Source organism: Meriones unguiculatus, chromosome 17 (genome assembly GCF_030254825.1).
Source record: "Meriones unguiculatus strain TT.TT164.6M chromosome 17, Bangor_MerUng_6.1, whole genome shotgun sequence".
NCBI lineage: Eukaryota > Metazoa > Chordata > Mammalia > Rodentia > Muridae > Meriones > Meriones unguiculatus.
This window is the reverse complement of record NC_083364.1, coordinates 21427255-21443979: the sequence shown is the minus strand read 5'-3', so window position 1 is coordinate 21443979 and position 16725 is coordinate 21427255. Positions and strand designations below refer to the sequence as shown.

The 16725-nt window shown below is 42.3% G+C and overlaps 2 protein-coding genes across 2 annotated transcripts in view; one reads left to right on the top strand and one right to left on the bottom strand.

Annotated features, from left to right (window-relative positions):
- The window catches only part of Pi4ka (phosphatidylinositol 4-kinase alpha), a 117715-nt gene that overhangs the window by 43559 nt on the left and 57431 nt on the right, over nt 1-16725 (bottom strand). The gene's annotated exons all lie outside the window — the stretch shown is intronic.
- Nucleotides 3008-15367, top strand: Serpind1 (serpin family D member 1). The gene is made up of 5 exons (XM_021654528.2): nt 3008-3149; nt 7384-8225; nt 11616-11889; nt 14030-14174; nt 14570-15367. Exons 2-5 carry the CDS (start codon nt 7400-7402, stop codon nt 14759-14761), a joined length of 1437 nt encoding a protein of 478 aa, XP_021510203.1. The 5' UTR covers nt 3008-3149; nt 7384-7399; the 3' UTR covers nt 14762-15367.

Genomic DNA, 16725 nt, shown 5'->3' with positions numbered 1-16725 from the left:
TCACTGTGGTCCTCACACAAAGCTTAGTCGGGCAGAGAGCAGAAGATAGCATCAGTTTCTATAAGAAACCTCAGATTCCAAGCCTAGGGCTGGGAGGGCCTTCAGAGAAGGTAACACGATTAGAATGGCAGACTGAGCAATAACACCGCTCTCCTGGCTTCTCTATGTAATAGTACCCGCCATCCTAGAACTCAGACCAGACTGGCCTCAAACTTACAGAGATTCGACGACGTCTGCCTCCTGAGTGCTGAGATTAAAGGTGTATGCCAACACCACCCAGCTCTTTTTTCTTTTTTGAGATAGGATCTCACTAAATAGAATAGGCTGGTCTTGAACTCAAGAGATCTACAGGCTACTGCCTCTTGAGTGCTGGATTTAACAGTATTGACCACTACAACTGTCTGAAAAGGCCATTTTGAAACATCTGACTCTGATCAGATGTTTGCTGTACGGAGACTATGGTCTTCCAGGTTTAACCCCAAGCCCTCCATTAGGAAACACAAGTACAGTGCACACGGTTGATTACCGCCATGTCTTTTCACCTTCCAACAACTCAGGATACAGCCTGCTCAGTGCACATATATAATTAGACAGATACTACAAGATAGTTTTGTCTAAGTGGTTTTCTTATGGATAGTTTTTATTCAATTCTTTAACTTCTCTGTAAAATTTAAAAATTCCATTATTTAAATGTTGGAAAAAAGCTGGGTATGGGGATGCATGCTTTTAATCCCAGAACTGTGGAGGCAGAGGCAGGAGGATCTCTGAGTTTGAGACCAGCCTGGCCTACATAGTGAGTTCCAGGTCAGCTGGGGCTACATAGTGAGGCCTTGTGTCAAAAATGAATGAATGAATGAGTGATAAAAGCTGTAAAAATACCTAACCTAGAAGTAAGCCCTGATATAGCAATAGCAAGATAAAGAGAACAGCAACAACACCCAACAACAAAGAACTAGAATATAAGTGAAGGACAGTTTTATTTATAGTGGAATCAGAATACACTTAAATATCAGGGTGTCAACAAGTGTTGAAATCTAGGTTTTGGCTTTTATTTTTATTTTTTTAGTAGTCACTTATAAGAGCAGAAAGTGGAATTGCAGGAAATATCCCTGATTTCTGGTTTAAGCCAACAAGGCTGGGAATGTAGTTCAGCTGCAACAGTGTTGTTTATCATGCATGAAGCCCTGGGGCCAATCCCCAATACTGCATAAACGGAGTAGTGTCCCAGGCCTGCATTCCCAACGTCTAGGGGAGATAGAAGGATCTCGGGTACTCAGTGACTTTGATGCTGGCCTGTGTCACATGAGATCCTGCCTTCGGGGGTAAAAAAACCCTCAGGGGTTATATATAAACTTGCCATTTTGAGTATGGCCTCTGTTTCCTGCTTGTGGCTCTGAAGCTATTCCAGCTGCAATGCATGTTGCTTCCCTGCCATGAGAGATTCTTACCCTTCACGTACTGTAAGTCTACATAAATTCATCCTTCTATTGTCTTGGCCACGGTGTACCACAGCAATAGAATAGTATAAAATGAAAGATGTGCCTCCTGGCTCCTCCCTGGTTTTCTCTGTGAACATGTACACACAGGTTCTATGAATGAGAATGGTTATCATTTCTGAGTGTCTACTGTGCTGGTCACTACTCTGACTTCATTTTTACATAGTAGGTAGAGTTATTCTATTTTAAAGTTATTTTAAAAAAGTTGTGTGTGTATGAGTATCTCTGCATTTGAGTGTGGGTGCCTTTGGAGGCCAGAGGCAGAAGAGCCCCTGAAGTTGGAATTACAGGCAGTTATGAGTCACTTGTTGTGGGTGCTGGGAACTGAGCTCAGGTCCTCTGTAAGAGCAGTAGTGTTTCTTAACCATTGAGCCATCATAGAATGGCCCCATATACTCATGTTTGAAAACTTGCTCCCTAGTTGGTGGACCTGTTTGGGAAGGTTTAGGAGGGGTGTCTTGGAGTGAGGTTTGAGGTTTCAAATGACTTGGACCATTTCCATTGAACTCTTGCCTCCTGCTTGCAGTTCATGTAAGCTCTCGGCCTCACTCTGCCATGATATACTCTAACCCTCTGGAAACATAAGCCCAATGAATCGTTTCTTTTGTAAAAAACCACGGCAATAGAGAGAAGTGGCTAACACAGCACATCTAGTACCTCATCACTCTTTCTTCACAGGAGAGAATACTAACTATAATTTCAGTCAAGGTGCTCAATATGGTTTCTTGAAGACAGGAAAGTGGTACCCACATACCACTTTGCAGGGAAGATGCATAGAGAAACAGCATTCAAGTACCAAGTGACTCTCATGGGCTCAGAGCCAGGCATGGCTGAAGCCAAAAACCTGAGCAGTCCCTCGTAGGCTGAAATGAGAAAGAGTCTCTCAGAGCAATGTGACAGTGCTCTTGGTAGAAAAAGGTGGAGTTTACACTTATAGAAACACACACCCACCCACACAGTACAATATAATCCAGATATACTTATTTGCTAATTATAGGCTGAGGAATTGCAGTAGAAACATTTAATTTTAAAACTTTTTGAGGGCAAGACATAGTGATTCATGCCTTAATTTCAACACTCAGGAGGCAGAGGCAGGCAGATCTCTATGAATTTGAGGCCAGTCTGGTCTACACAGTGAATTCCAGGTCAGCCAGAGCTGTAGAAACCCTGTCTAGAAAACAAACAAACAAACAACCCAGTTTATATATTTCCTAACTCTCTCCTTCACTTTTCAATGAGGAATAAGCTTTCCATGAGCTTATGGTGACTCCACCTATAGTGTGCAGCCAGCCTTCTCCTCAGAGAGGAAGACCAAGCAGGAGGTCATCATGGCTCCCAGACACTGAACATGCCTCAGGTATGCTTAGCTTCAGCAAGATATCCTGAGCAAGACAGCAGACATGCTGATGCAGATAGTAACATTCAAAGCCTCAGCCACCAGAAGAGCTGTAGTTTGGAAGTAGCTTGCTACTAAGCAGTGATCAAAGACACAGTTGAAGGTTTCTGCTGACAAAGTTAGTTGAGCGGTGTTTGGATTAGGACATGTTTGCTTTGGAAGATACACAACAGCCTAGCACCAAAGTTCACCCTGAAATCCCGCTGTTGGCCCTTGCTGGTTTCATCTCTGCCACGCCACTGCTCACAGGCACAGAGGTAAGCTTGCTTTTTAACGTTTTGTTTTTTTTTTTGTCAATTACAAATTTTCATTTTTGATGTTTAGAGTTAAGCAATTGATTCCTTTATTGAAGTAAAAAAAAGAAATACCTGCTATGTAAGGGAGCTATAAAAATGAACTCAGTGAAGTGACCAGCACCCAGTAGACACTCAGAAATGATAACCATTCTTATTGTTGAGAAAGAGAAAATATTATTACTTTAAAAATTCAGCATAAAATTCTATCAGTTGTATTACTGGCACAATTGACAAAACTAGAATTGGAGACAAAGTATTACATTTATTATACTTTACATTGGAAATTAGACATGGCCGCACAAGGCTGAAATTCCAGCACTTGAGGGGCTGATGCAGGGGAATGAGCTTGTGGCCCCTGTGCAACTATCATCCCAGGGCAGAAAACATTTTCTCCCCACATTAGATAATTGTCTAGTACGTGAGTATGAGAATATCTTTCTTCAGAAGTCCCCCTAAGCATACTATTAAACGTCAGAGGAATGTAAGAGACCTCACCTCAAAAGGCTCAGAAAATATGTATACATGTTGATACATATACATGTACACACACCACACAAATACCCCTCACACCACATACACACACACCACACCCCCACACGCTACACCACATACACTCCACATACATACCCTAAACACACACCACATACACACACACACACACCAAACACCCCTACATACTTCCCCCAACAAACCACACACACACACACACACACACACAGACACACACAGGAAAATGTAAAAATCTAGTGACAGTAAAGGGGACACAACGGCTGCTCAGTTACTCCAGTCTTTCAATTCTTCTGTAAGCTTCAAGTTATTTTAACATAAAAGATTTCCATATTACTGGCAGCTACTTTTCTCCCTTCCTGCTTGTTTGGTTTGATTCTGGAGACATCAAGGGGTATTCTTTATGACACGTGACCAAAAAGGCCATGTAACTACTCCATTCCATGTAGCTCGCAAGAGTATGCTCTATGATATTCCTATGAAAAAACAGTTTTGAGTTTATCTTAAAATTATAGTACTTCAAAGATAGCAATTGAATACATACACAACTTACAAGTATTTTTGAAATGCCTTCATTTTTTTAATCAAACTGACCACCAATTTTTTTTTAATCAAAGATTTACCTGCTAGAGCTCTAAGTTTTCTAAGTTTTCTTTTTCTTTCTTTCTTTGTTTGTTTTTTTTTTTTCTGTGTAGTCCTGGCTGTCCTGGACTCATTCTGTAGACCAGGCTGGTCTTGAACTCAGAGCTCCGCCTGCCTCTGCCTCCTGAGTGCTGGGATTAAAGGCCTGTGCAACCACCACTGGCTGAGCTCTAATTTTTCAATGCATAAAAACAAACAAACAAACAAACAAACAAACAAACAAACAAACCCTTTACATTTTCTCCTTTCCTAGTAAGATAATAATGGAAAATATGGCTTATAACTTCTGTACATACAATGCAGGAACAGAGTATATAACGCTAACCCTGTAAACCAAACCACACTGGCTTCCAAGAATACACTCTGAGTTCTGGGATAAGGTGAAGAACATCTTCACTATGTGGGCTTAGACTAGGCTCCTTGAGCCCACATTAATTCAAACTGGCTTTTGTTTTGTTCTTTAACATTATTGTTTCTAATTACTGTTTTAGCCAAGGAGACTTTTAATTGTATCATAAAAAGACTTCCATTAGGTTGCTTCTGTTCTTCCTTTCTGATTTCATAAAGACATTTTATTTTTATTTGTGCAAATGCATTTGTTTGTTGAAGTGTACCATGTGTATGCAGATTGCCAGAAGGGTATCAAAACTCCTTGGAGTTGGAGTTGGCTGTGACTGGAGGGCTGCGATCTAGGCTCTTGTTCCTCTGAAGAGCGGGAAGTACTAACTGCTGAACCATCTCTCTAGCCCCATTCTTTTCTTTAATTAAATGTCAGTGATACTCATGCCCAGTACTAATGCAGCTTCGTACATTAGACTCCATTTCTAGAAACTGTTCCACATGCGCAGACTATGTAGCCATTGATCTCAGCAAAGTGCTGAGCAGAGTCAGACAGATTCAAGGTCAGAAACCATGCGACTCTTTCTCCAAAACAAGCACTTCACAAGTCTTTCAGCGAGTGTCTGAAGCAGTGACAGGTCCTATTTCATCCCAGCACTGAAACGAATAGGTATGGTGTTATAGCCTGTAACTTAAGAGGTGGAGGCAAAAGGATCAGAAATGTAAGGTCACCATTGGCTACACAAGGTTTTCTGCTAGCCTAAATGCACAAAACAAAAGCCGCTCAGTTAGGATTAAAACAATGCTGGGAATTCTAATTTTAAGCATATTACAGGGAAAAGGCCCCAAGGACAAAGACTGGCAACAGCTGTTCCCCAAGCATGAGTGTCCTGGCACTCTAAGGCAAGCAAGGCAGAGCACTTGACATCAGGGAGCCAGAGGCTTAACCAACTTGGCTCGGATCTAGTCATCAATCCTCACATTTTGATGCTAGGTACTGAACCCTGGTCCCATGCAATCTGGCTGAGAGTAGTTAATATTTATCTACATCCCTAGCTGAAACCACTGCCATCTCAGTAGCCACAGTGGGAAGGTACATTTCACGATAGGTTAAAATGGCGGTAGTACTTCAAGTAGGGCGTCCACAAAGTTAGCTGTCTTCAGGTCTCACAAGTCCAAACACTTAAACACGAGCCAGTAACTCTTATTTGATATAAACTAGCAACAGATATTCTAAACCAGAAAATAGTTGCAAGCACAAAATAGACTCCCCTTTTCCTAGAGGATATATATAGCTGGTGAAACAGGGAAGCAACAAAAGAGAGGTGATCTACCTAGTTAATAGCAGAGAGATGAAGACCAAATCAAAGCAACTAGGCAGAAAAACTGGATTTGATAAGTCATCAAGGCCTCCCCGGGAACAAGGCAAAAGATGAGCAGATAAAGACAAAAAACAGTCTATAAAATACCTTTCTTGTCTACAGACCTCTGACCACAGACCCTGTTTGCAGAGTAGAAAATATTTTCTTTGTCCTGACAGCAAAGTTCTCCTCCCTACAAGTTGTCACATAACTTAATTGCCTCTGGGACTGCAGCAGACACACAGGACACACCTCCTTTCAGTGGGTCCTGAGAGAGTCTTGCCAAGTTCTAAATGACTGCAGAGTACAGCTATCTTAACTGTATGTTTCTAGGAGGCTGGCTAGTGCATATTCATAATCCCTCCTTCTCCCCCAGGGAAGCAGGGGTTTGGACTTACAGGTAGGCCTAAGTCCATCCACTGGAAATCCCATTTCCACCTCAGGTATTTCAGATACTTACTCTAGCTCATCTCTGGCTCTCTGGGCACCTCTTCTCTCACCCTAAGAGGTACAGCCACCACCACCCCTCATGTCCCATGCTGTAGCAGCACTATCTGAGCTCCTGATCCATTTCCTGCCTGTCCCATGAGTCTGTCTTTCAGCAGGCAGACCTCTAGAACTCACATAAAGGTGGAAGGAGAGGACAAACTCCACCCAATCATCTGACTATGGCATGTATGTTTATGTGTGGATGTATGTGCATACACACACACGTACACAGGTGAATAAATGATAAAAAAAAATTGAGCTGATGAGCTGGTTCAGCAGGTAAAAGGTATCTGCTGGCAAGGCTGATGACCTGAGTTCAATCTCTAGGACCTATACGTTGTCCTAGGACCTCCACACATATAGCACAGCAAACTTGTCCACCCCTACAATAAATACAAAAAGTTTAAAAAAATTGGTTTTGTTTTTTGAGACAAGGTTTCTCTGTGTAGCTTTGGCTGTCCTGGACTTGCTGTGTAGACCAGGCTGGCCTCAAACTCACAGCAATCTGCCTTTCTCTGCCTCCCAGAGTGCTGGGATTAAAGGTGAGCACCACTGCCTGGCTGCAATGAAATAATTTTGAGATTGGGGGTCACTACATGATGGAATGTATTAAAGGGTTGAAGCATTAGGAAGGTTGAGAAGCACTAATCTAGGGGCTCATAGATCCCAGGAGATGACTGAAACATATAAAACACTAACACTATTGGTATGTTTGTTTTTTATCAGATCCTCTTCAAGTTTAACATCTAAGCCAGTGTAAGAACTGGTGCTGTGAAAGGCTTCTGTGTTAAACCACAGAGAACCACTGTCTGCACGCCAGCCAGGCTGCCTCTCACTGTTGTCTGTTTTCATACCAGGTTTAGCTCTGCAGAAATGAAGCACCCACTCCACCTTCTTCTTTCTCTCATCATGTCTATGTGTGTTGGGAGCAAAGGCCATGGAGAGCAGCTAACCAATGAAAACCTGACCATGTCCTTCCTGCCTGCTAACTTCCACAAAGAAAACACAGTCACCAATGACTGGATTCTGGAGGGGGAAGAAGATGACGACTATCTGGATCTGGAGAAGCTCCTCAATGAAGATGATGACTACATTTATATCATTGATACAGTTTCCCCAACAGACTCAGAATCAAGTGCTGGGAACATCCTGGAGCTTTTCCAAGGCAAGAGCCGGATCCAGCGTCTTAATATCCTCAATGCAAAGTTTGCCTTCAACCTTTACCGAGTCCTGAAGGACCAGGCTACCACTTCTGATAATATCATCATAGCACCTGTTGGCATTTCTACTGCCATGGCAATGATATCCTTAGGCTTGAGGGAAGAGACCCATGAGGAAGTACACTCAGTTCTACACTTTAAAGACTTTGTCAATGCTAGCAGCAAGTATGAGATTACCACCATCCATAATCTCTTTCGAAAGCTGATCCATCGCCTATTCAGGAGGAAATTTGGGTACACCCTCCAGTCAGTTAATAACCTTTACGTTCAGAAGCAGTTTCCCATACGGGAGAACTTCAAAGCTGATATGAGAGAGTTTTACTTTGCTGAGGCCCAGGAGGCTGACTTCTCAGATCCTACCTTCATAGCAAAGGCAAACAACCACATTTTGAAGCTCACCAAAGGCCTCATAAGAGAAGCTCTGGAGAATATAGATTCTGCTACTCAGATGATGATTCTGAACTCTATTTACTTCAAAGGTAAGAAGCAATTTTATGATTCTCAAAGGAAACTCACACTTCAGCTATCTGGAATACAAAAAGGGTAAGACCTATATTGTAGCTATAATTTATGAAGGAAAATAAGACACTAGGTTGATTAAGGGGCAGGGAAGAACATGATGAGGTGGTAGCTACCAAGACCTGTTATTATTTTACATTCACTGAATTTCCATGTGGTAGAACATCCATATCAGGGTGTTAGAGTTATCAGAGTTTTTGTTTTACAGATAAATTCACCAAAGCATAGAGGTAAGATGCCTCAAGGTTGAGGGGCAACGTTCAGGCTGGATTTCAGTAAGCTATCTTTAGTGATTTATTAATTGGAGGAAATAATATAAGCTACCCTTTTTAGTGGTTGGCTAGTGTGGATTAGGGTTTCTTCATTCTGCCTTCTCAATTATCAGTGAGTAGGAATATGGAGAAAAGGCTAAAGAAATATGTTTGGAAACTGTTCAGTGACAATAACTGTTAGAAATACAACTTCTTAGGGTATGCTTTGTGTTTGGAGGCAGGGTCCCCCTCTGGAGCCAGGGCTAGTTTGGAGCTTACTATGAAGACCAGGCTGGCCTACTAAGATCAGCAGCACGAGCCACCACAACCAGCTTCTCAGGGCATCTTTGCATCTATGGTGGGCAGGAAATACATTATTAATTCTGTCCCTCTTGTTATTACCTTTTCCTTTGAGACAGTTAGTTCTCTCCTTCTATAATGTGGGTTTCTGTGATAGAACCCAAGTTGGAAGGACATCTTTATCTGCTAAGCCATCTCTTTGGTCTTAAATGGTTATTTCTTCAGCAATTCTTATAGGCCAGACATGACAGCACTTTTAAAAAAATTACTATCTCCCACTCAACATATATGCACAGGTGTAGACCCAATTAAAAAACTATTTTTTTTTTTTAAAAAAAAGGTCTTGTTATGTAGCCCAGGTAGATCTACCATTAAAGACCCTCCTGTCGTAGATTCCTACAATGCTGGGGCTATCCAGAAACAAAACAAAACAAAAAAACAGACTTTGTTTGTTTTTTGTTTTTTTTTTTAAACCAGGTTTCTCTGTGTAGCCTTGGCTGTTTTGGACTTGCTTTGTAGACCAGGCTGGCCTTGAATTCACAAAGATCTGCCTGCCTCTGCCTCCAAGAGTGCTGGTATTAAAGATGTACACTACCACGAGGGGGCCTACATCCAGACCTCTTAATGGAATCTGATCAAAATAAACTTCCATCTTATTTAAGCCAAAGAGCAGTCACAGAGATGACTCAGCATCTGAACAATTGTAGCTTTGTTCAGCTACTTTTCTTTGTTATCACTGAGTTCAGGATCCAGTAAGGGAATAACTGCTGGGAAGACAGTACATCTTGTTTGCCCTTGTGGTTGTACTGCTCCGGAATGAGGACAGTGTCTTTCTCTTGGCTTCTGCTTGTAGAGCCTCTTCTGACCTGTCAATGTACTACACATAACTCCCAGTTCTGTAGAAAAGGTATCCAGCCAGGCTAGGCACCAAGTAGCACAAGGAAGGCTAAGACTTCACTGGGCTTGAGAGTGCTGAGGTCCGAGCCCCAGAATTCCTTCCAAACTGGGCATAGCACTCAAGTTTCAATGAGGGTATGGCTAACGGCTAAATCTCTAAAAAGCCTGTGACCATACACAGACAGACAAACATATAGTACATATCTGTGGTGAAAATATAATTTTCTTTTTCATTAGTAGTTCTAAGTACCAGTTTTGAAACTGAGCAAACAAGAATCTAAGACTTGGGTTCACCCCTTCTCATTTGTATGACATCTCTTATGGAAAGGGTAAGACTGAATCTAATAGGACTCTAGAGAGAACTGAAAAGACAACTGAAGACTTGGCCCTGTGTGTTGCAAACAGTAAGAACAGGATGAACTTGATGGAGTGAATATAATACAGTATATCATAATAGGAAGTATGTATGATATTGCTAGTAGCATTTGTTTTCATGATCAATTAGCCTATGCTTGGAATGGCTTCAAAACAGGTTGGTGGGGTACCACCAAAGCCCCCAGTCTTAAAAGTTTGCTGGTTGCCACAGCCTCTAAATTAATTAGTAATACTTGAAATTCTGAACCAAGTGTCAGCATTGGAGCAGGTGGAAATGTAGAACAAACTAGACATGATCATATTATCTCTTAAATAAAGTAATCCATGTTACACTGAGGTGTAAAGGGCCTTTCTCCACTGGGTTGGAACACTGACTTGGTGCTGGGAATCAGAAGGGTGCTTCTGTTTGTTTGTTTGTTTGTTTATTTTGAGATAGGGTCTCGCTATGTAGCCTTATCTGTCCTAGAACTCACTCTGTAGACCAGGCTGACTTGAAATTCTCATAGATCCACCTGCCTCTGCCTTTAGAGTGGTGGAATTAAAGTGTTCCACTAAGCCTGTCTGAGAAGGATGCATCTTAAAACTTAGAGAATTTTCTAAGTATAGTTTTAATTTCTAATTCCCAAATCTCTGTTACTAATTTAAGTGTGTTCTAATTGCTTTGTTAGAGCCGCTTCACAACACTGCTGTGTTGTGAAGAGCAGTGATTTCCAAAGGGTCTGAAGCAGATTGTCTGCAGGAACTTTGTGACTATTGCAACTTGAGCTGGTATCTTACTGGGAGTGCCAAGGAATGCTGTTAAAGCCCCACAAAGCAAAGAGAGTCCCCTTACTGTAGCAAATTGTTTAGTTTAGAACCCCTGGGTGTGGATGACTTAGAGGCAGCAACTGAGCTGTATCCAGGAGCAATTCAGAGCTGTCTGGTGTTTAAACTTCTTCCAATGATCCCTATCTTTCTCATCTTAGCTGCTCTATATACTAGATGGAAACCTTGAACAAGTTACTTTACTTCATTGTGTCTCTGTTACCTTATTCAAAAAGTTTGGATGAAAATTAAACCAATCTATTTCATATAACTTCTAGGAGGTGAAAATGAGATAATACAAGAAAGGTACTTATGTTTGGCATGTGGCCTCTTGGCAACTAGTTACCAACATTATTAATTATGAGCATCTTAGAGCTAAGATTTATTCTTGAATGCTAGCTCTACCCAACCAACATGGAAGATTCTGAGGACACCACTGTATCAGTTATGTATCCTGCCAAATGTTAGAGAATCATAGTGTGAGGGCCCAAAGGGCTACTCATTTTACAAATAACTAGAGTAGAGGCCCAGGCAAATTAAGGATCTATCAGGGACAAATAAATAGTGTTAGAATTTAACCCATAATACCTTGTGGTCTTTTAAATTTCTCTTGTTAAGACTCTGGGATTGGTCCTAGAGAGTCCTCTAGGGCAAATGTTTCAAGAGCTAAGACTGCATTCTAAAGGAACATTCTACCAACTGCCTGCTCCTTCTGACTTACAGGAACTTGGATGAATAAATTCCCAGTAGAAATGACACACAACCACAACTTCAGGCTGAATGAGCGAGAAGTAGTTAAAGTCTCCATGATGCAAACTAAAGGGAATTTCCTTGCGGCAAATGACCAGGAGCTGGACTGTGACATTCTCCAGCTGGAGTATGTAGGGGGCATCAGCATGCTGATTGTAATTCCACGAAAGCTGTCGGGAATGAAGACTCTTGAAGCACAGCTGACACCCCAGGTAGTGGAGAGATGGCAAAAAAGCATGACAAACAGGTACGTAAGGTCATTTGCTCCTTTGCTGTCTCAGATTGGGGTGTCTGGGGGAGTACTGAAGCCATGGCCAATTTCTGCCTCTTCTTTCCCTCCTTCCCTCCCCTACTTTCTTCTTCCTTTCCTCTTTGAGTCAGGGTTGCCTAATCTGTTGCCCAGATTGGCGTGTAACACATTATGTAGTGTAGAAAGCCTTAGACCTGCAGGGCTCCTCCTCCCCCATTGGGTTTCCAAATGCCAGGATAACCTGTGGCGGCCACACTACCAGCTTTGCTTGTTTGTTTGTTTTTTCAAGTAGAAGGATGCAAAAGAACCCAAGAATTGTCACATAGGCCATGCTTGTTGCCTGAACTTCTTGTTCAATGGGAGCAGTGAGCTGTTTCAGTCAGTAAGGACAGGTAGGTTTGGGTCATCTTAGGAATAACCTTCATCTATTCTACTCTACTTTGTGGCTCTGAACCCAGTTCAATCAGCTTCAAGAAGAGATCAATCACATTACCTATCAGGACTCAAGGTGAGAAATAATAGAACAGGTGGGTTGATTGGCCCCATCCCCAGCTCTTAGTGTTTAGAATGTAAGAGGCTTCCAACAACAATTAGCTCTCCCTTTCCCTGACAGGAAATCCCAAGTTCTTTCTAATTCACTGAAGACTTGTTACTCATGATTTCCTCAATTATTTATTACTTATAGCTGAAACAGTTGGTCAAAATTTGCTCAACTTATTACTGGTCTACAGCAGAAAAAATAGAGACAAAAATATTTCTGTGTTACTAGATACTTACTGGTTAGACTCATAATGAGAAGTGAAACCTGCTGGGCCAGAAATACGAAAAATGCAATAAAACTAAAAATGCTGCTGGCTATGGTAGCACACACGAGTAATCCCAGCATTGGAGAAGCTGAGGCAGGAAATAATGGAAGAGTGAGACCCTGTTTCAAAAAAACAAAAACACATGCCAGCAAGATGGCTCAGGAGGTAAAGACGCTCGCTGCCAACGCTGACTATTTGAGTTAGGACCCAGGACCCACATGGTGGAAGGACAGAACAGACATCTGAACGCTACCTTCTATGCACATACCACATACTCTGGGCAATATGCATGCATAAAATAAGCAAACAAATAAATAAACACACACACATACTAAAAGTTAAAACAAAACAAAAAACCCTAAAATACAAAACCTTAAAAGCAGACTCTTCGAGGAAGGTGAATTTCCCAGGTTATAGTATGTTATTAATTATGTGGCTTTGTCTAAAAACTTCCTTCTTCCCCCACCTTTTCTATTTATTTCTCACCTTGAGTCCTGATAAGTAATGTGATTGATCTCACCTCGGGATTGACTGAACTGGGGCTCAGAGCCACAAAGTATAGTAGAGGAGGTAGATATTTATTCCTAAAATGACCCAAAACTCCCTGTCTCTACCTTCTGAATTCACATACTCGTTTAATCTCCTTACTAGTGACTTTTCTCTGGGGTCAATGAGGCCATGCCAACCCTGAGTTCTAGTCCTAGTCCAGCATATTATTTCATCTCCCTCACCCTCTTTATCCCCAGCAACCGGGCACTGACGAGCTTCTAGGCTGGTCCACAGAGTTTAGCCTTTCTGGTTGGTTCTGTTTAGCATCTTTACTCTTTCTGTTACTTGGCTCTTCCCTTCACACTCCAGTCAGATCCAAGGCCTTCATGGTCTTTGCAAAAATCAGGTTCTTTATATATAAAATAACTTGACATTTATTTGGATCCCATGCATATTTTCCCCATAGACTATAAGTCATCTCTACCTTACCTCTTATACCTAACACAATATGAATTCTTAGTAAATAGTTGTTTTACTATTTTGCTTACAGCATGATGAGAACAAGGATTCTGTACATGGTCAGTCAGACTCAGTTTTCCCTGATACTTAAAATCTATGGCTGTGAAACTCACTGATATATGGGCTAACTGTAACTAGACTTATGGTGGCCATTTTTTTTTTTTTTTTACAAAACCCTCAATTGACAGTACCAGTATGTGAAGAATTGCTGTGTCAATTCTGTGGTAAATGCAACCCACTTCAGACCATGAAAATTTAACAGAAAAAATGTAATTATTTTGTCATTTGTATCCCTAAAACCGGCTCCCTTCTTCTCCAACTAGAACCCGAGAGGTACTTCTGCCCAAGTTTAAGCTTGAGAAGAACTACAACCTGGTGGAGGTCCTCAAGTCCATGGGAGTCACAAAGTTGTTCAACAAGAGTGGCAACATGTCAGGCATTTCAGACCAAAAGATCACCGTGGATCTGGTAAAGACTCCCTCATGCATGCTGGTCCCAGATCCTGCCTTGCACTGTTGCTGCTTCTTTCCCCAACCTCCTGTTGGGTCTGTGACCCAAACCTTAAGGATACAGGGAGCAAGGTGACTATTTTGGCTCCCAAGGCTTCTCAGACTATGGACATGGCCAAGAGTGAATGCAGTTCTAGTGCTTAAAGGTGTATGTAGTATGAGAGACACTCTGAGCATAATCACCAAGTGCTCAAAGGTCATTTAAGAGCCATTTTGACGTAGGTGTGATTTTGTCTTATGTTAGGTCTCTGGAGCTTTTCTCCGATAAGCCTTAATCAGATGCTCTACCATCCCTACCCCCCTCTCTGTGACAACCTATACAATCTGACTCCTTTCCTTTCTAATTTTAAACAGTTCAAGCACCAAAGTACCATCACAGTGAACGAAGAGGGCACCCAAGCTGCAGCTGTGACCACAGTGGGATTCATGCCACTGTCTACCCAAGTCCGATTCACTGTTGACCGTCCCTTCCTGTTCCTAGTATATGAGCACCGAACCAGCTGCCTGCTCTTCATGGGAAGAGTGGCCAACCCTGCCAAGTCTTAAAGGTGGTGCTTTGGGCATCTGATGTAGTTTGGGTACACTCTGTAGTTCTGTTTTCATTCTAACAAAGAGGACATAGCTATTTTGATATGATAACTTATGTGGTTTACGATAATAATCTGAATTTTAGGCTCACAGAAAAGTTATCATACACTAATAAGTTGACACAGTAAACAATGCTGTAAGTCCGCAGGAGGTAACATACCTAACTGTTGTGCCAGCTATTCCTCAGAGGTCCTGGCAGTACACAGCCTGCCTTAGCCCTGGCTCCTTTATCCTGAAGAGCAAACTGCCAGAGTATATACCTGGCACTTTCTGCACAAGTAGTCTCATCAGCCTTTATTATTCAAGGCCTTTTCTCAGTCAGATCCCCCCATCTGAATGGTATTCAGGAGGCTCACCCTTCTGGAGAAGATGCCCAAGTAGCACCATTCCTGCCCAGTGGAAAAGTAACCTCAACACATCTGAGATGTTGGGACTTAAGTCAAGGCCCAACGTCCTAAAGTCATGTAAATATCTCCTCTCCTGCTGCCTCATTGTTACCTACATGTGTTCATAAGGCTACATAGCCAATCCTAGAGATAAATAAAAAAAACCATATTTACTGTGTATCTGTTATAATTTTTTCTCTCTTTTTAAGAAAGAGATGTAACCTTGGCTGGCTTGAAACTTGCTAGGAAGACCAAGCTGGGCTTGAACTTACCAAGGTAGACTGGCTGGCCCTCACACTTGAGGGTCTTAGTTACATGGACTCCGTATCACTAATGGGAACAGCTGAAAAGAGTTGCTATTTGCTAGTGCAAATGCACATGCCTACGTCTGCCCCCTGAGTGATGGGATCCATAGAAGCATTTCCACAACACCCAGAATAATAATATTGTTTTTTTTTTCCAGCTCAAATAACAAAGGGCACACTGAAAACCACTACATCCTTGAGAAAGACACAGGCTGACAGAGAGTCACTCGGCTGCTGCACAGTGACTAGTACAGTACAGCAAGGCGCAGTCTTAGGACGCGGATGAGTGGCTGAGCCCTGGGTACTGGTGTGGTGGGATTCCTGAGACAAGTGCTCTAGTGTCACGTGGGCCAGACTTAGGGTCTCTCAGTGAGGCACCTGCTTTAATTTCACCTCTCAGATGTGGTCCTGTTGTAGGTAAAGTTTGATGTGGCTGACAACATCCAAGGAATATGACTTGGGATCATTCACAACGCTCCAAAAGGAGGTTCAAAAGGCACGGAACAAGATGTGCCTTTAGTGGGGAGACTGTCGGCTGTAGTAGGAGCAGCAGTCATAAGCTCTGTGTGTGGGGGGGATAACTCACTGTAATCCCCATACCTTAGAGGAAGAAGTTTTACTTCCTCAATAATGTAAGAGCTGCAAAGGCTTCTAAAACATGCACACAATACAGCTACAGTACGTGATGGGGCTGGGGGTCAAGGACAGGACTGCTGGACTTGAGGGTCTTGTAGGGAGCTTTGGTTATGGAGAACTCCACCCACATGGAGCAGTGCCAGTGACGGGACTAGCTGAGGTCTGTTCTACCCGCTAGTGCAATGCACACATACAGACACTACTGCGCGCATGCTGCTGCTGGCTTTGGAGGTCCACACTCTCCTCACCTCCTCTCGACACCTGAGGAAACAATGGCAATTTACAGAAGGAAAGTAATTTGGCAAGACCGAGGTCCAATCGTAGGTAGTTAGGATTTAAGGCCTATACCCCTGCGAACCCTGCCTCTATCCATACCAGCTCTGTACCAGCACTCTACGGGGAAAAAATAGTGCAGGACAGAGTCAAAATCTCCCCACTACATCTCTTCAGCTTCTTGGTGAAGCCTGACATTGATGATGACCCAACACTTTTCCCCCATTTTTTTTTCTTCCAATTTGTTTTAACACTGCTTTTTTCATGTGTTCGCTCAATATATTTTATCATGATGGTAATTTTTCTCGGTCCTTAAATTTCT

Bases quoted from the DNA above. Each gene is read 5' to 3' on its own strand.
- Serpind1 (XM_021654528.2), top strand. From the start codon at position 7,400: ATGAAGCACCCACTCCACCTTCTTCTTTCTCTCATCATGTCTATGTGT. The intron at 11,890-14,029 runs GTACGTAAGGTC...TTCTCCAACTAG, and splicing joins CAAAAAAGCATGACAAACAG to AACCCGAGAGGTACTTCTGC. The intron at 14,175-14,569 runs GTAAAGACTCCC...AATTTTAAACAG, and splicing joins AAAAGATCACCGTGGATCTG to TTCAAGCACCAAAGTACCAT.